The following is a 19423-nucleotide window of genomic DNA, read 5'->3' as shown; positions in this document are numbered from 1 at the left end:
TATAAAGTCGGTGACTTCAGTTTTATTAACATGAAAAAATAAAAGACACTAGCAAAAAGTTGATTCTCAAATGCAGTTAATCACATATAAAAATAGTCAAATCAACATTACAAGATATCACAACACAGTTAAAAATTACAGTTTTTATAAGTGACTTGCCATAAGCCACAAACGTCCGATACTAACACGCGGTTTATATTATTTTTTCCTAGCATGAGTGTGGACCATTAACCTCATATTCAGAGGATTGTCCCCGTCACGACGTTTTCTGACCACTCTAAATACAGGTACTAAATAATATAAGATTGAATACATGCTTGCATTTTGCAGAAAAACCTCATAAGCTCTACAAATCTGATATTACTTATCTCCTTTGTAGCACATCATTTAATCTATTTTCGGCGGCCAGGAGGTTTAACACCCAAATTTTTTTTTTTAATTAAGGTAAATTCTCAACGCTATGTATCTTTCTATATATCTCTTTTTAAGTTTAAATTTGGAAGTGATGTATTGGACTCTATCAGACTGTGTCCCTCTAAAACGTATACCCCTTAGATTTATACAAGCTTTGCTTTTTCGTCATGCCATAATCTACATCGTGAATATAGGCAGCTACTCTTTCACATTATCGGAAGGTAAATATGTAGCCTTAAAGATGAATCCATAAGAATCCATCTTTTACTATTGTATGCTCTATAAAACTGTAGGCTCATCTGAACCCTTAAAATAATTAACTGTTTTTAAAAAAACGTGAATTCACCTATAAGTCACATGTTTATCAACATTTCTATTAGAAATAGTTTGTCGATCATGAGAACCACTAAAGGTAACCAAACGCTGTGATTCAGTGCGGATTAATAAGAATTAAAATAATAGGATGCAAGACGTCTATATACATTTTAATAATCGCAGAGCATATGTTTGCCATATACAGTTAGAATACTTAGGTTTTGTTTTAATATAGTAAACTATGAGCAATATTCGATTGGCCTCAATATGCAATATATATGACTTCAATTTATAGATTCAACCCTGAAGAAAATATCCTTCATAGATAAGGCATCCCTTATACGAATTTACATCTTTTTTGAATTTCAACTAAGTCGAAGTACACCTCGATCAATCGGAATTGTAAGTTCCTTGAAAATTCTTTTTAGGAATTAATTGAATTAAGTTGATCCATGTGATATATATCTATAAAGAACAAAACCCAATCTACTTAAAAATGTGTTATCCTCCTTTTAGTTTAACCATCTTTGTTTCAAGAACCACATCTTCAACTTTCATCCTTGATAAACTGATAGAGCAGTAAGTATATCAGAGAGTGATAAATACATATTAATCTTCACCTTATTGCATTTATCTTTATTGAATAAGATAAACATAAAAAGAAGTTCATCGATAGTAACAATGATAAGTGAGCTTATCAATATCCGTTTCATATTATGTCTAAATTAGTCGACCCCACCCCACATTAGCAGTTATTAAATATGTTTCGAACAAGAATGAGCAATGAAATATGGTTTTTTGAGTGTCATGAAAATTTGTTTTTGAGAATCATATGCTACATGTTAATTAAGTGACAATGGGAGAGGCTTGTTGTAACATTGTTGATCACAACTAGTTATTTAGGATTCTCTCTAGTCTAAGAGGTTGCTTTTAACTAATAAATTGTCAAAAACATTTGCTTATGACACTTTTAAAATTTTTTGTTATTAGATAATTCGTGGCTACTCCAGAAGAAGGCGCTGGTCGCCGAAACGCGTGTCGAGAAACATTTTGTGCCACTTTATCTTCTTTTCTCTTTATAATTTTTTTTATAAAAACTGTAATTTTTAACTGTGTTGTGATATCTTGTAATGTTGATTTGACTATTTTTATATGTGATTATGCAAATGCTACTTACCAGTATGCATCTGTTCTTGGCATGTAGGGCTGCTGACATTCATATCTGTGCATAGATCGCCACCTAGTGTTGGGTCCGGATGATTGCACATTGTTGTCCTGGAAGAGTCTTCGAAGTATCACGAGATAGGTGGCTCCTCCCCTGGACTACAGTGCGCATGGGCATCGCCTCCATCCCCAGATTGTTTTTAGCCATTGGCAGAGATGGAGTGAAGAATGTGAGTGATGACCATGCTATGAGCATATGTATATATATGAATGAATACTGCAGCTGCTACAGGCGCCGGGGAGGAGGGTGGGCGATATGAATGTCAGCAGCCCTACATGCCAAGAACAGATGCATACTGGTAAGTAGCATTTGCAGTTCGAGGCATGTCGGCTGCTGAATTCATATCTGTGCATAGAATACATAGCAGTCCCTCCATTAGCGGCGGCCGCCCGTGCCAGCTGCAGCAGTCTGAAAAAGTGTTTTTAGAACAGCCTGACCAACAGCTGCCTGCTGTTTGGAATGCACGTCTACACAGTAGTGCTTAGTGAAAGTATGTGTGGTAGACCATGTGGCTGCTCTACAGATATCTTCTAAGGGAATGTTACCTAGGAAAGCCATAGAGGCCCCCTACTTCCTGGTGGAGTGGGCCCTCGGTGGGATAGTGAGGGTGCGCTTAGCTTTAGCGTAACAGATCTGAATGCACTTTACTATCCACCTAGCAATCCCTGCTTTGGAGATAGCGTTTCCCTTGTGGTGTGTGGCAAAAGCAACAAAAAGCTGCTTGGTTTTGCGAAAATCTTTTGTCCTGTCTACATAATACATCAAGGCCCTCTTAACATCAAGGGTGTGGAGCATGCGCTCCGCCAGCGTCTCTGGGTTTTGGAAAAACACGGGCAATTCAATTGTCTGGTTTAAGTGGAATTGGGATACCACCTTGGGTAGGAATTTAGGGTTAGTGCGGAGCACCACCCTGTTAGCATGTACCTGGAAGAAAGGTTCTTGGATGGTGAGCGCCTGCAGCTCGCTAACCCTCCGTAGCGATGTAATTGCTACTAAGAACGCAACCTTCCAAGTCAGAAACTGAAGCTCACAAGAGTGCAGTGGCTCAAAGGGAGGACCCATCAGCCTCGTAAGAACCACATTGAGGTTCCATTCTGGAGCTGGTGGGGTCCTTGGTGGAATGACCCTTTTGAGTCCTTCCAGAAAAGCCTTGATAGCAGGGACCTTAAAGAGTGACAGGTGTTGCCTATTCTGGAGGTATGCTGCCATAGCAGACAGGTGAATGCGGATGGAAGAGTATGCCAGATTGCATTGATACAGGTGGAAAAGATAGCAAATGATGTTCTGAATGGAAGCATCTAGCGGGTCAATATTGTGGTTAGCACAGTAGATGACAAACCTCTTCCATTTAGCCGCATAACAAGCTCTGGTAGTGGGCTTCCTTGCCTCCCGAATGATGTTCATGCAATCGGGAGGAAGATTGAGGTAGCCAAACTCTAGGACTTCAGGAGCCAGATCGCCAGGTTGAGCTGTTGCGGATCTGGGTGCTGAATGTCGCCATGGCTCTGCGTCAGAAGGCTGGGAGTGAGATGAAGCCTTTGATGCGGCACCACGGACAGTTCTAGAAACGTGGTGTACCATGGTTGGCGAGCCCACGTCGGAGCAACCAGGATGAGAGTCATCGAGTGCTGCCTGAGCTTGCGTGCCACCAGCGGTATCAGAGGTGCTGGGGGAAAAGCGTACGCAAATCTGCCTGACCAGTTCATCCACATCGCATTGCCCTGTGATTGGGGGTGTGGGAATCTGGCGGCGAAGCTTTGGCACCCTGAACTGGTAATGCTGGTCTAAAATCGTGAATCTGAGATACTTCCTGTGGGAAGGATGCAGGGGGATATCAAAATAGGCATCTTTCAGATCCAACGTAGCCAGGAAGTCCCCCTGCTGAAGCAGGGGAAGCACCTGCTGCAACGTGAGCATATGGAAGTGCTCCGAGAGGATGTACCAGTTTAGGGGCCTGAGGCCCAGGATTGGCCTGAGGGATCCGTCCTTCTTGGGAATCAGGAAATACAGGGAGTAAACTCCTGTTCCCCGCTCTTGCAATGGAACGAGCTCTACCGCCCCTTTTTGCAGCATGACTAGAACTTCTTGCTGCAACAAGGTCAAGTGCTCGCCTGACATAGGACGGCTCCTTGGGGGTATGTCCGGTGGAATGGAAGTAAGCTCTAGACAGTACCCGTACTGGATAAGAGACCTCACCCACCTGTCCGTGGTGATGGACTTCCACGCCGGCAGGAACTGCTGGAGTCTCCCCCCGACCGGTGTTGTGTGGTCGGGGGGCAGTGACAAGACGTCACTGTTTGTTGGCGGTGGTGGACCTGGAGCTATTGTTTCCACGTCCCCTGCCCTTGACGTTATTGCCTCTGTAACCACCTCTACCCTTGTTGTTGTACGAGGTTTGGGTGTTAGTCTTGTAATATTGTGTGGACTGGGATGCCTGTCCCCTTGAGGTGCCTCTGGAATTTGAGCGGCGAAAGGAACCACTCCGAAACTGCTGACTTTGTAAAGCCCCCATAGACTTGGCAGTTTCCGTATCTTTTTTCATTTTCTCCAGGGTGGCATCCACCTCAGGGCCAAACAGATGGTCAGGATTCACTGTTTGATTCAGGAGAAGTGTGGCTCAGTGGTTAGAGGCGGCAGACCCGGAGGCTGAGAGCGGCCGTGGACCAGGGTTCGATTCCCGACGCGGCAGGGTCTCGGGCTCAAAAATTCCACGGACTCGTTAATTCTCGCGCCGGTGCCTACTCAACTCACGGGGTCACACTCTGCGACTCTGGGCAATAGCTTGCTTAATCTCCACTACGGCCCCTCGCGGCGGGATGCCTGGCTTTCACCTTGTGGATACCCTGCCGGGGGTATCTCACAAGGGAATACCAGGACGGGTTCCCTAAGCAAGCGCCCTGAGACCTTCGGGTGATTTGTGCGCTATATAAGTCAAATTACATTACATTTTTACATTTGATTCAGTATTGTAGTTTGGATGTCAGGTTTGAACCCTGAAATTCTAAGCCAGGCATGGCGTCTAAGCAACACACTGGTATTGATAGCCCTGGAGGCTGTTTCTGCCACATCCAGTGCGCATTTGATGGATGCATTCGTAATGAGTTTTCCTTCCTGAATCAGCATCTCTCCTGCCTCCTTGTATTGGTCAGGCAAGTGTTGCAGTATGGCCTCTAAAGTGTCATAATGGGCCCTATCATAACGTGCAAGCAGGGCTTGTGTGTTAGATATTCTCCAGATATTAGCTGCCTGTGCAGCAATCCGTTTGCCTGAGGCCTCAAAGATCTTGGACTCTTTGTCTGGGGGAGGAGCGTCACCAGTAGTTTGAGAGTTCGCCCTCTTCCGAGCGTTGGAAACAACCAAGTAGTCCAAAGGCAAGTGTCCCTTGATATATGTAGGATCCGTGGGCGCTGCCTTATATTTCCTGTCGATGCGAGGGTTGACCACACGCGCCCGGGTGGGCTCCTTGAACACTTCCGTTGCATGTTTAAGCACCCCTTTAAGCATCGGCAGCTTCTTGAATGACTTTTCAGCTACAGAGAAAGTGTCGAAAAGGAAGTCCACATCCACGGGGTCCGAGTGTAGCTCGACGTCGTGGTTAGCCGCAGCTCTCTCGATCAGAGCGTTAAAGGCCGCTGAGTCCTCAGTCGGGGACGTTTTCGCTGCAAAAAGTTGCGCGTCCTGGCCGGACTGCGGGTCCTCTGGGTCGCCTCCGGCTGACCAAGGTTCGTGCTCCTCCTCCGGATCCGAGTACGCCGGATAGTTGTACTCGGCGTCTTCCTCGTCCGCATCGCCGGCGGCGGAATGCGTTGGCGAGTGTCCTAGGGCTTGTGGGGACACCGGTTCCACCAGCGCCGAAGAGTCCGCAGAGTCTCTTTTGTTTTTGAGAGGGATCTTAAAATGTTCCAACGCCGGCTCCGTCGTGATCTTCCTCTTGAGGAGAGACAGTTTCCCGGTGTTGGCGTCGATGATTACCTCACGACGTTCCTCTTCAGCAAGCGGTTGGAGTCGAAGCTTCGACACCACCAAGGCAGCTTTCGGTGCCAATACCTCCTTCGAGGGTCCACACTGTTTCGGCGCGAAGGCCTTCGGCGCCGACTTGGGAGGAAAGGTGAAACGGATAGGCGTTTGCTCCTTCGCAGGCTTAGGCGTGAGCTTTGGCGCCACAGTGCCCGAAGCGGGAACCACACTGTCCTTTCGAATCCGCTGCAGGGATTCCGCCACCTTCTTCGTCAAGGCCGGAGAGGGCGTGACCGGCTCGAGCGACTTCTCAGCATCGAGAGCCTGATCACCCGCATGCGCTTTCTTCGGGGCCGACGCCCCATGGCTATGCGCGTCGTCGCCCTGGCGCTTCTTCGGAGCCGTCTTCGGGTCCACAACCCCTTTCGGAGCCGACGCAGCCGCGTCGGACGATCTCGCCTTCGGCACCGACCCCGAGGGCTTCGGGTCGGCCATCTTGGCGTGGCTCTTCGAGTCGGCCATTTTGGTTTTCTTGGAAGTTGACGCCTCCAGAACCTTCTTCACCAGCGCAACTTTCACTTTCGGTTTCGCATCCGAGGGTGCGTGACCAGTTGGCTTCACTTTTGTTTTCTTCAACGTAAGTGGTGTCTCATAAATGTCCGTGACCGGGCCCGGAGGCGGGGACGTAGGACTCATAGTTAGATCTTGGGTAAGGCCCGAAGGCGATCCCTCGACCTGGGCCGTATGAAGGGGAATAACCCCCGAGTCTGGTTGGGGATGCTCTTCCTCCGAGCTATCTCCCATAGTGGCAAATGCCTGATCGTCGTCCCCTACCTCGTTGGTGACTTCGTCAAAGTTCTCCTCACCCGCGTCGTAGGTCTCCCCCTCGGACGCGGGACTAGAGCCCGAACCTTGCCCGTCGTCTTCTACCTCGACAGATTCCTGGAATATGTCGTCTGGTGGGGGCGCCGCAGTCGATAACTTAGCCTGGAGCCTATGGGCCCGACGAATCTTCAAAGTCTTCTTGCACCGGAATTTCGAACACGCCATGCAGCTGTCCTCATGGTGATCCGGTGACAAGCATGTATTGCACACAGGGTGCACGTCGAGGTGTGAATATTTGGAGTTACACACCGGGCACTTCTTAAACGGAGTTCGCTCCATAGCAAAAAGTGTAGTGTAGGCCCGTCCGCGCCGAAAGCACGTGGAAGGGCAACAAGAGATCGGAGCTGAGAGTCAGAAAAGAAACTCGTACGCAACTATACCGACGCCCAGCCTAGAGACCTTTTGGTCTCGATTAGAAGTTGAACAACTATCGGTTCCGACAGAGGGAACCGAAACACATCCGAACCCAATGGCGGAAAAAAACAATCTGGAGATGGAGGCGATGCCCATGCGCACTGTAGTCCAGGGGAGGAGCCACCTATCTCGTGATACTTCGAAGACTCTTCCAGGACAACAATGTGCAATCATCCGGACCCAACACTAGGTCGCGATCTATGCACAGATATGAATTCAGCAGCCCACATGCCTCGAACACTGCATTTGAGAATCAACTTTTTACTAGTGTCTCATTTTTTCATGTTAATAAAACTGAAGTCACCGACTTTATATCTTTTTAGTTATGTTCTCTCCTTTGTCACTTTACTCTTGAGCATTAAGTACTGAACTGCCTAGGTTGTTATATTTCATGTGCAGACTCAGCTCAACCATCCCCCAACTTTTATGCCTGAAAGGTGGCACACACCTGACTGTGGCTGGCCGAGATGACAGGGGCTGAGGGGATTCGGTGGAGCCCTTCCAGGTTCTGCAGGAGGTGGCTGAGCTCCAACAACTTTCGCTGGCAATCAAAAAGCTCTGCAAAAGACCAGAGGGAGAAAAGGAGGTAAGAGGAAAATTGAAAATAGGTGGAAAAAGGGCAAGTGGGAAAAGAAAGGTTAAGAGCACATGTTGGAGGTGTAAAGGAAAGAAACGAGGTGGAAAGAGAAAAAGGAGATAGAACACAATTTAGAAACAAGCATGCACATATTTTTCAAAAAAGTTTTCAAAATAAACTGCAGCATTGTGAAATATGAAGCACTGTAGATAATGCAGAATGGAAACAAAATCAAACAAAAGAAAATCAGGTAGAAACATAGGACAAGGTAATAATGTACATATGCGCAAGAAGTAGGAAGAAGCAAGTGATGAGAAATAAAAAGAGAATTTGGGATAGCATAGCAGTAAGCATTACAACAGAAAAAGTGAGGACAAGGAAATAATGGAGAGTGGCGATGATAGAGAATGAGGAAAGGAATGGCAGTAGGAATGATGAAGAGAGCAGGTTGAGAGAAAAGGATGGGTATGATGGAGACGGGGAATGATAGAACAATAGAAAAGGAAGAGTCTGAAGGAGTTGCAAAGTGATGGAAAAGCTAAGTTAGAGGGATGAGAAAGTAATGGAACTGAGAACAGATGAGCAAGAAACGTAATGTGAAAAATGAGTGGGTGAAAAACAAGCGAAGGATGTCTAGAGACCATGATGGCGGTGCCCTACCAATTATGGGAATGTTCAGCATAATAGTCGGTACTCAATTGAGGATGGCTACCGACATCACACACCCTCTGGAGTGGTCAAATCCCTTGTTTACCCACCTGTGGAACACCGGTCCAGATCATCCCTATCTTTGAGCCAAACAGCAACCTTCTCCTTGGCACCACTAAGAGCAGGAGGGATATTCCAACGAGAGAATCCGTGGTTAGACCAGTCAGACAATGGTACCTGTCAGGGTGACACATGGCAAGTCCGGCCGGTGAGCGACTGTGAGCTCTGCAGAGGAATCTAAGCAGAATCAAGACTGTCAAAGGGAAGGGGCCATCACTCATCTGTACAGGACTTCTCTCCACCTGAACAGAACACAGCTAGTTTCCTCACATGTACAGAACTGTAACACATTGCTCACCAGTACAAGACATGAGTCACCTCACCTTCACAGGACCACTCTATCAAATGCAAAGGACAGAAACCACCCCTCTTAGTACAGGATAGAAACCATCCTTCAGCTGGCCAGGTCAAGAACCCTACTTTCACTTGACTTTGTCAGGAACCCTCTCTCACTTGTACAACCCACTCTTCACGTGCAGAACAAGGCAACTAGCTCACCTGGTTAAAGGTTCATCCAGTCCAACAGACCTGTACTCACTTACTGATGCTCACAAATAGGAGGCATGTGCGATAAGTGCCATTTTTATGTACAGAAAAAATGATGGAGAATGTGATCAAGAATGTACAAGAAGTATATTTTTCTGCAGGCTGTCTTTTGTTCGGGTGGACAAGACAGACTTTCTCCAGGTTACCCTCTTTAAAACCAGTCTTGACTTTTTTGGTGGGTTAAAAAACCACCCTCTCCTCTTTGTTTAGTGTAGATGTGTCTTGATATAGTGAAACCCATTTCTAACCCCCTTCATATGTGAGCTTGTCTTGGGCTCAGTCGGGTATTAATCCACTTGAGCCCTTTCCCAATCCCAACTGATTGGTCTTGGACTACCAACTTCAGAAGCCCACAGAAAAAAGAGCATTAACAAAGACGCACTGCCCATTGGCTGCAAGAAAAACTTGTATTACAAAGCAATAAGAACTTTAGTTGGCTCAGGCTTCCCTTCTGTGCCCCTAAAGTGAGCTATATTCTGGCCCACTGGAAACAGTAATTTGCTCATCAGCTGAATTTCAAAGAGATGCTTCACACATCTGTTGAGCAGAATCATTGCCAGAAGTAAAACCTTTGGCAATCTTTGCTCTCCCTGAGACAATAGCCAAAACTAGATTCATGGGGCACCCTGTTGGAACTACCAGTGGAAGATGGGGAACTGGGCTGCCATGAGAGTGGAGGAGCCAGTCAGACCATCTGAAAAACTACACAAGGCTAAAGTAACTGTCCAGCTTGCTAAGACGAATGGGACAAGGACCAAAGAATAGCATTGCCTAGTTTGAGGAGATAAAGAGGTGTTTTCCTGAATCAATAATAGTATGTTAACTCGGGTCCTTAACCTCCCTGTATCATTAGAATCGAAGAAGGGACTGGAGATGTGAGATCTGATCCTGTTGGCAGAGAAAGCCATTCAGATTCAGGAACTCCTTAAATCATCTTTCTAGCCCTTCCAGTTCTGGAGCTATATTGAATTCAAGTCTTGGGTAAGTCCTCACCATTAGGTCCAGTTTCCAATAGGAACTGGTGAAACCTTGGGGTCCAATGGATGACCTTATTCCTGTGGATATCCCTATCAGAACTGGAGAAATTTAACAGCAAATGGTTGTTTTTCCTAACCTTCACAGCCTCTGTTGATTGCATAGAGGATATTAACCCACTAATACTCCTTCCTCCATTAGAAAAAAAAAAACACTTGGTTCCAAAATAAATTAGTGAAAATTAGTGAAAAATCCCGGTCTGGACATTAAAGGAACCTGGCACCCAGTCACTGATCCAGCAATTCTTTGCACCCTGTAACTTCGTCATTGACTCAACAGATTGGGACACTTTTATTGTTTAAGCGGTGGGTTTTAGATTAAAGGGGATATTTATAATTGCTAAACTGGAAACTTTGCACCTGAGGTTTCAGTTCACTGAGCTATCTAGTACTAATTTAAGAGTGACACCATTGAATCAGAGGGACAGACATACTATGGCCTGGTTGCTCTACTGGACTCTCCATCTGGTAATTCTAGTCCTTTGTCTGAGACTTTGTAGGTCAACATTGCATTGATTGTATTAACTCTGCAGGGTCATGTGCCCAAAGAAAGTAACGAGGTTATCGAATTGGGTATTTTGACCCTCCAGCAATAATCTGCATTACCCACAAAGGATACGGTTTTGTAGGCATTTAATGTTCAGAACCCAGACACAATCCCGCACGCTCACCTGAGGGTAAAAAGGACACTCCCCTCACCGGACTGTGAATATATATATATATATAACCCTTCCCTCACCTGAATATGAATAATGAAACAGGACTACCTCGCGTGAGTGTGTGATTAGGTTGCTACTCACCAGTGTGTAAACCAGATACATTAGGATCACTCTTCACCCTAGGGTAAAACAGACCTCTTGCTTTCTTGAGTGTGAACACCACACTCGCCCTCGTCTGAGTGTGAGCAGGACACCCTCCCTCACCCGAGTGTGGACAGTATTCCACCTTCATCTGAGTGTGTGCAGGACTTCACCCATGTCAGAATGTCGACATGTCTCCTCCCAGTGTGTGAATCGGTTTCCTTACATGTTGAAGAATTATTAGCATGTGTTGCATATAGAGGGTATTGACAACTGACCTGCGACGTTAATATGGAGAAGCAAAGTTATAGGCCTCACTCAATGACCGATCCGTTTTAGTCAACTTCAACTCAAGCAGCAGAAAAATCCAAAGCGAGAAGGTATTCGGAGATAGAACATATGGATCAGACTGGGCTAGACCGCCTCAAATAATTCAAAATTAATGGAGGGCCTGGAAGGAGACATGTATGGTGCACAATGCCTTGAATCATAATTAATAGTTCTATGGACGAGCTAGGCTAGCCAAGTTCAGGCATTTGAAAACATAACTGAAACCCAGGCACAACTTACAGATGTATCTTCATCTTGTTCCACCTTTCCTTCGTGCCCACACAGTGATGTTAACATTCCTCCCGAGACTCCCAGGTACATCAGTCACTTATCATTTCTACCAACTGAGAACAACTTTACTTCTCTCTTAAGTCCCTTTACAGGTGTGGGAACGTTCCCCTACGAGCACCATGGCTTTTTAGACTTACTTACACCCCCTTAACATTTCAGGTAAGAGGTTTTTGGGGTTTCTGAGCACCCGTGACTTCCACCCTACCCCTTACCTGCCCGGGTGTTAATACGGTATTCTCAGGATTTCAACATTCCACAATGACCTTAAGTTTCCCATGCATCCATTTAGGTGCTACCCTCAGGGTTTCACAACTGTGTGGCTTACACCCGGGTACCTAGCAGTCAAGGTGTTGGTAATCTACTCTCCAAGTTTCACCTCTCCTTTTGACCTCCAGCTTCCCTGGCCAGGTATTGGAACTTTCCTGTCCCTCTCTGGATTTTACCTGCTCATCTACCCAGGTGTTGCACTCCCAGTGTTCCATCTACGGTCTCATATCTCCCATTTATTATTACAGATATTGGTACACTTCTCTCATCCCTCTCTCATCAGAACTCCTAACCTGTACAGGGGATGTACTCTAAATTAGGGTTTCTAATCTAATTATGGCCTCCACCCTGCCTGTTACCTTTACAGGTGTTGGTACTCTTCTCCTATTATGTCACAGACCTCTCTGAACTCCTCCACTTGCCGGTCTAGGTGTTAGTACACCTCTCTCCAGGGCTTCACATATCCTTCAGCCTCCTCCCTGCCCTTTACCGGTCCATGTGTTGGCAGTCTTCTCCAAGGTTCCACATCCTTCAGCCCCCACCCCACCCCTTACCTATCCAGCTGTTGGTGCTTTCGACACCCGTTCTGGACTTCTCCACTTACCTGTCCTAGTACTCTCCTCTCAGAGTTTCCAATAGGCTTACAAACTCCCCCGCAGCCATAAAACATCTACAAGTTGGTACTCTCTTCTTGTGAGTTCATCAACCCTCCATTCCCCCCTTACCTGTCCAGGTGTAACTCTACTCTCAGGGATCCACAGGGTGTCAGGTCTTTGCATGAGGCGATGAGAGCACAGCTTGGCAACCCAGGTCTGGAACAGCTCCTGAGACTTAACCTAAGCACAGAAAACACAAAGAGAATGTGAAAATTATACGTACAAGAAATCACCCATGGAATCATTGTTGTTGAAAAAGGCAGTCCTGAAACAGAAGATCTCTCCCAGCTACAGAATCTGTATTGACAGCTCCCCATAAGATCACGGAGTCACACACACCTTCCGCTCTGTCTGACAAACAAGCGACCAGTCCCAGCTGTGACTCCATATACTGTCCAAACAAGTTAAAGTGATACACTCTAGCACTCCTGCCAGTTTACATGGCACCTTATTTTGACATATTTACAATTTTTGCTGTCTGGAAGTGATGCAAAAAAAGCCCCTTTGTGGACAACTACAGTCTCTAACTGCCTAGAAAGCACCTTGATATGGTACAAGTAAGCTTTCCTGGTGGCTAGTTTGCAGTGACCTTACTCAATCCGGACCCTAGATATTCCAGAATGCTCTACTGTTTTGATCAGGTGATAAAGTCCATGCCAATGTCTTCTTATGGCACATTCCTAAGGAACTTAAGATAAGGCATGCGTACGTTCCGCAGATGTAGTAGCACAATGCACCGCAAAAATCCTCTAAAGTTGCTTCAGCTTTTGTCACGCTCAAAGATGCTTCCCTCCGCCAGATGTAGCCTAATTTTCCAAAAACATGAACTACCTTGAGGTGATAGAGATTGTCCTCCGTGTCAAGGTCGATGCGCTGAGCTTTCTTATTGATGGACATGACAGAGAGCCGGATATCAATGCAGCCATGCAGTTTGCCCTTAGTAACCTGGAGGGGAAACAGAAACATTAGAGCTACAGACCCAGATATCCCATTCCACCAAGAGGCTCCAGAAGTGTCCCCAAGGAGTCTCCATTCATTTCACAAAACCGATCTATGGTGTTGAGTATAAGAAACAAAAATACAATGTATTTTAATAAAAGCTTCTTTCAGGAGACCCCGAGTTGCTCACAACAGACCTCACCAGTAATACAGTGTCATACTTCCTACAGTTTTGATTGAGTCAATTCAGAAGGAAAAGTTACTTGTGTGCAATAATACACCATTAGCCCCCTCTCCAGCGAGTTAGACAGAAGGTTAGATCAATGTCTCAGAGGAATGTGCCAGTCTGAGGGACTTTATTTTGATCAGCAATTCTGAAAAATTATTTTAGATACTAGTGCTTTCCTTAACGATTCTTTATCTGGAAGGTAGACGGGTAATTTATGGATTCAATGAAGGCATCCACTAGGATTACAAGAATTTAACTCCTCATTCTCGATCATGGTTGACTTCATAAACCTAGAATAGAATGGTGAGCTTACCCCTGAATGAAGATGAGTGTAATCAGGAGCATCGCAAGAAACCGTAAAACAAACAATTAATCATCCGCTCTTCTTGGATACCACAGAAACCGCTGACAATTGTAGCAAGTTTGCCTCTAATCCAGGTTGTAATGTGGAGAGTCCTATGCAGTTCCATAATAGTTGTAGGTTCTATTTCTAAATAAATACTGGAGCACTAAAAGAGTAGACAATGCATTTAAACCAAGACCATGTGCCTCTGTAACTCTATGTAGCTTTCTGAAACAGTGGCTGGAACGGTTTCGAGATAAAGAGCTGGAAACATTATGGCCAGTATCTTTAAGTATGTTAAACGCTGGAATTTAGTCAGTATGTTTAAAGAGACACCACTTTTGCACTGTCACCGGGCTCTTTTAGACTTAAGCGCAATAGGCTGCAAGGAAATGGAGTCAATGCTCAGATTCTAGTAACATATACCAGATGTGTTGCTGAAATGGCTCATGGACTGCACAGGTTTGCAGAATGCTCCATGCCAGCAGAGGTTTGGAAGGCAGTTTGTTCAACAATAGGTGACCTTATTGTCAGTGGGATCAAACTAAATAATGTCCTGAAAATTTCTGAGGTCGCACATACAAGAGCTCCAGGATTGATGGATCGACATCTTGCCTTTATTATTGATAAAGATTCCAAAGATACAGATCTACAACTATTGGGTTGACAACATTCCCCCGAAACAGGTGTTTTGTTGTTTTTCGCATAAGGTATGTAATGTTAAATGGGAAAGGAGGTCAGAAACACACAAAACATATGGACACTCTCACATAACTAGGGGAAGGATTAGAATTTGCACTGGTTGGCCTCATCTGATAATAGCTCAACTTCTTTTATCTTCTGCATAAATAAAAGCCTGTTAACTGCAACAGAAGATATAGACTTCATACAAGTAACTACTGTGCTAAGGTAGAGGAGCATCACCCCTCTGCTTTAAAGCAGTGCAAAGGAAAGAATAAAATAATAATAAAAGGAGTAATTATCATTTCATTTTTTTGTATTCCTGTTGCCGCCAGGTTAGGGCGGGGCGGGGCTGGGGTCTTGTGACATCGCGGAGGAAGAGTGGCTTCTGCACCTAAAGTGTAGATGAATGTTTGGTCGGGCCGTCGTGGGCTGGCCAAACAGTCATGCGCTCTTTGCATGTTCTCCTCTCAGGTGCTGTACAGCCTGGGTGGAGAACAATCCCAGGCTCCCTTACCTTCTCTGATCACCGAACTGCGGCACTAAGACCAATCACAATCACAACCCTGCTATCAGCAGCGTTGTGATTGGTCAGGGGAGTCTGGAAGCCTGTGTGATTCCTGTTCCTGAGAGGAGAAGCAGCGGCTGATGACCAGCAGGTACATTTCTTATTTCCTAACACCCCACCACCAACTTCCTCCACCCCCGCAACTGTCCCCTTTCAAAAGCACTGCTTTAAACATAGTAGTGGGGCAAGTCACTGATCAAAATACTAACTTTCTAACCTAACCAAAAGTCCTATACCGCAAACAGGGCATTAAAGATGTGCTTGGAGTGGGATAGCACAACAAGTTCATGGCTTGTGGCATCAAGTTCAGAAACATTTTTGTTTCTTTTGCTTGGTGATGTGTACGAGAACAAACATATAAGATAGCCTTATAGCCCACTGTAGCGGGCTATACCGGCTATTAAAGGCTCGCTCCAGGCAAGTGTAGATGTTGATTGTCTGGTGGATTTTCTGCAAAGTTCACTGACAATGATATCCCTCCAAGGAGCACCGGTAGCTGCCTTACCATTTATGGAGAGGGTTCTAAAAGAATCCAGATGGAGTCCACTGTGGTGGAGACTGTGTTGTTAACTTGACTTGTCAGTTTTCCCAAGCAATATTAAACTTTATACTTTCATTTTAAAACAAATTGCCTGCTTCTCACTTAGGTTAAAATCACGAGGTGGATTACTTGCAGTTGGCTGCCATAGCATTTATACCATTATTAATCAATAATGGCCAAAACAATTTTCCCCTATCAAAGATTAAACATAGCTGTATTACATAATTTCATAATAATTCATTCGTTTATTTATTCTTCAACACGCAGTGTCAACCTTATGAGAGCTTAAATACCTTCGGAAAACCATGTTGTTTTCTCATTGCGGCATTCAATACTGTTGACTTTCAAACACGTGGGCAATGAACCCAAAGTAATTGCACTAATCCAACATATTTCATCTACCTTTGAGACGAAGAAAAAAGTGATCAAGAAATACTTTACAAATGTTTTTTACCAGAACAATACCTATTAGAAATATCTATGGTCAGCATGGCGTAAAGTTTGGTATGGTGTTCTGAATTGCTAAACATGTATATTATTGCGATAATGTTAATTTACTGATTGAACTAACATGCTATGAAATAATAAGTCAATGGTGCTATCAAAGGAGTGATATTATGGCTGGATGACTTGGTGGTTCTAGCAATTGGATTAGCATTATACTAGTTAAGTGCTGGGTTTCTCTGAAGGAAAACGTCTGCAACCTATGAATTATTATTCATTGCAGGTTGGGATGGTTACGTTTTGTAGCTTTTATGCACCTTGTACAAACACCCAGAGAAACGTCATTGGCTTTGGGTATTGAAGGCAAATGTCACAACTGTCAGCCTAATGTTAGGTTCTACTGAATTTTTTATGATACGTTTTTAATTATTTATAAAGTAACTCTGTGATAATTTGGTATTTATGTGTTATGTTTTAAATTATGTACAATGCAATTTGAAAACAAATTTGATAAAATTGGTATTTTTCTAATGTGAGGCAATTTGCTGATGGCCATAAATTAATCGATTGTTTAGAAATATGCAGCAGCATGTGGAAACAGTGTGCTATTTAAGAAGTTAATAAACATGAGATTTGCAACGTTTTTAACAAGAAATTGCAGCATATGCTCTAGAACCAATATTTATGGTTTTGTATCTCAGAATAGTAATAGTTGGCCTTGACCGACACACAGCTCATGAATTCTGAAAAGCGTTCAACCTTTAAACCAAATAATGATACAATTCAATTGCTAAGTTTTGAAGAGCTTTGACTCATTGTCAACAGCACTGTTTTCCTCTTTGTGTGCATTCAGTGTCTGTCCGAGTGGATACAGAGACCACAAACCGTGTGTGTTATCAATGAACCCTGTTCTCAGTCGGCAAAGGCAATATCTGAATATGGTAATGTGTATATGAAATCAAAATCAAATACCCAAAAATATATCAATACATGAACAGATAATATCTAAATGAATGTTTCAAATCGTTTCAAATTAATAAAAACCTATTCGGAAAAAAAGGCAAAATAATCACAAATTAATTTTTGATACAATGTTTAGGTTCAGTAAAGTTATATTTATTTATATTTCGTAAAAGTGTAATGAGTCAAAATCGGCAAGAAATCAAACGGTCTGCATGGATTGAGGCACAGATGAATTAGTACGAGGTAAAATGTACCAAGTAATTTAATGACATCAGAAAATAATTGACCTATCTAAAAAAGAAACCCCCAAGAACAGTTTTATGAGCGTTGGAATCTCAGTTTAGTCTTCAAATGCATGTGTTATTTGAGACCATTGTGGTCCTTTTGGGGAATACTAATGCATAGATTGTTGACGTTGAAACTCCTTATTTCTGTCAAAAAGACTCACACCTTCTTTCTACACCTCTTTAAAATACCACCTCTTGTGTGCAGGAAGGCAGCCAGAGAGATGTTCCATAGTCTCAAAAGGACCAGTCAAGGCATAATCCGGCTCTAAAGCTTGCCCAAGCAGTGTGGCAGAAAATATACAAAACATTTCAAGGTGGAAGAAAATGAGGGGAACTTCTAAAGGCTGATGATACAATTACAGGATCACAAGAGGGGCCTGAGCGCCAGTTCTCTAATTCTTGGCTGGCAGGGCTTGAATTGCACAAAGAAATGAAAAGTTCCATACGTGGTTGCAAGGATCCAGAAGCTAGTTATCCTAGACACAAATCTGCATACTATGGATGCCTGCATTTGAGGGTTTGAGCTTTGAGATAGATTTCCAAGTAGTACTATTACTCACTTCATTGATGGTTGCCATGTTGTTAACGGGTCAGATGTTAGACATGAAAGAACCTGCAGATTCTTGGGAGCAACTAAAAAGTGGACTGGTACTCAGTTAAATTATCTGCGTATTTCAGTAGCATGAGCAAAGTGTCTGTAATAACTTCTTGACATTTTGGAAAGATATCACAACCTTCGGTGTTCTGTTCCGTCGCCTGAATTTGTATCTTTCTTTTGGTGTGGGATCTTCAAGGCTGAGAAATCTTGGCCAAAAAGGCACTTCTACAATTACTTCCTTCTGACCTAAGAAGGGAAGACTCTGGAACTCAAGGGATAGCTGGATAAAAGACTGGTACCTCTACCAGCAGATCCTGTATCTTCTCTGGCTAGGCTGCAGAGTATTGTCCACAGCTGTTAACGTTGAGGAACATACAGCTTTGATGACAGCATACATCTCTGAGTCAAAGTCTTTGACGTTGAGCAAGAACTTAATGGTGAAGGACACCTACAAGCAAAGTAAGTCGCTGGCAAGGTTCCCAATGTCAACAGTCAGCAAAGATGATGCTGATAACTCCAAGAGATCCCTGATGTACCAGAGAGATTTCCAATGAGGCCTGGGGTTAAGAAATTGTCCTGTTCGCCTTCTTGCTGGGTTATGGCCAAGACAGGAGGGGAGATCAATGACCTTCTAAGCTTTCCCAGCAGTCCAGCAGACTCCCTTTCCTTTGCTGTCATGCTCAGTATTTGTTGACAAATGTCAGACATTGAGGTAATGACTGCTCAAAATGCAAACAATAGAGTATGGCTGCTCAACCTTTACGGCAGGAATCGGACAATTACTAGGCGGGATTTTTTTCACCAAGCTAATGTGAACGTATTTCTAAATTAGAGCTTGGTACCACAAATTTGCTATTTCATAGCTATGGCAGTGCTACCTTTAGATGCAAGTCATTTTCAAAAAGAAGTTTGTTGGAGTTGCAAGTGAAACAAACTTGTGATCGAGATGTCCACTAAGAGCTAACCTCAAGAAACCAGTTAAAGGTTATCCAAATGATCTTGCCACAAAGTAAACTTTTATTGCTTCATAGGACGGTAGAATAACTTCGGAGTATGATAAATTCTTGTATAAATGACAAGTACATAGCGCATTAGGTAGTCTGATGAAGAGCATCTACACTTCTTTGTTTTGTGATTAGGAGTAATAGAACGTATTTATTTCAATGCTGGTATTATCCTTAATCCTTCTTGTTTTGATTGGGAGTGAATCCTTCCCTTCCGCAAAATGCGAACATGGCATAAAAGTGGCACAGTCCTCAAATCATTACTGGACAGGAGAGAAGACAGAAGGAGGACTATCAAGCTGCTCCAAGGACCCAATGAGGAGAGGCAACACCAAAGAATGGACTGC

At 44.1% G+C, this 19423-nt stretch overlaps 1 protein-coding gene across 3 annotated transcripts in view; it reads right to left on the bottom strand.

Annotated features, from left to right (window-relative positions):
• OSBPL7 (oxysterol binding protein like 7) overlaps nucleotides 1-19423 on the bottom strand; it is a 283616-nt gene that overhangs the window by 140656 nt on the left and 123537 nt on the right. For all 3 annotated transcript variants that reach the window (XM_086924301.1, XM_086924303.1, XM_086924302.1), the window contains exons 7-10: nucleotides 13311-13424; nucleotides 12549-12659; nucleotides 8546-8672; nucleotides 7659-7768 (exon numbers count right to left, since the gene is read on the bottom strand). In XM_086924301.1, the coding sequence (XP_086780427.1) occupies nucleotides 7659-7768; nucleotides 8546-8672; nucleotides 12549-12659; nucleotides 13311-13424 (462 nt within the window). The remainder of the gene's footprint in view (nucleotides 1-7658; nucleotides 7769-8545; nucleotides 8673-12548; nucleotides 12660-13310; nucleotides 13425-19423) is intronic.

The sequence above is a fragment of the Lissotriton vulgaris genome, chromosome 5, assembly GCF_964263255.1.
Source record: "Lissotriton vulgaris chromosome 5, aLisVul1.2, whole genome shotgun sequence".
Classification (NCBI taxonomy): Eukaryota; Metazoa; Chordata; class Amphibia; order Caudata; family Salamandridae; genus Lissotriton; species Lissotriton vulgaris.
Note: the sequence above shows the minus strand (reverse complement) of the source record. Positions and strands in the feature narration are given on the sequence as shown.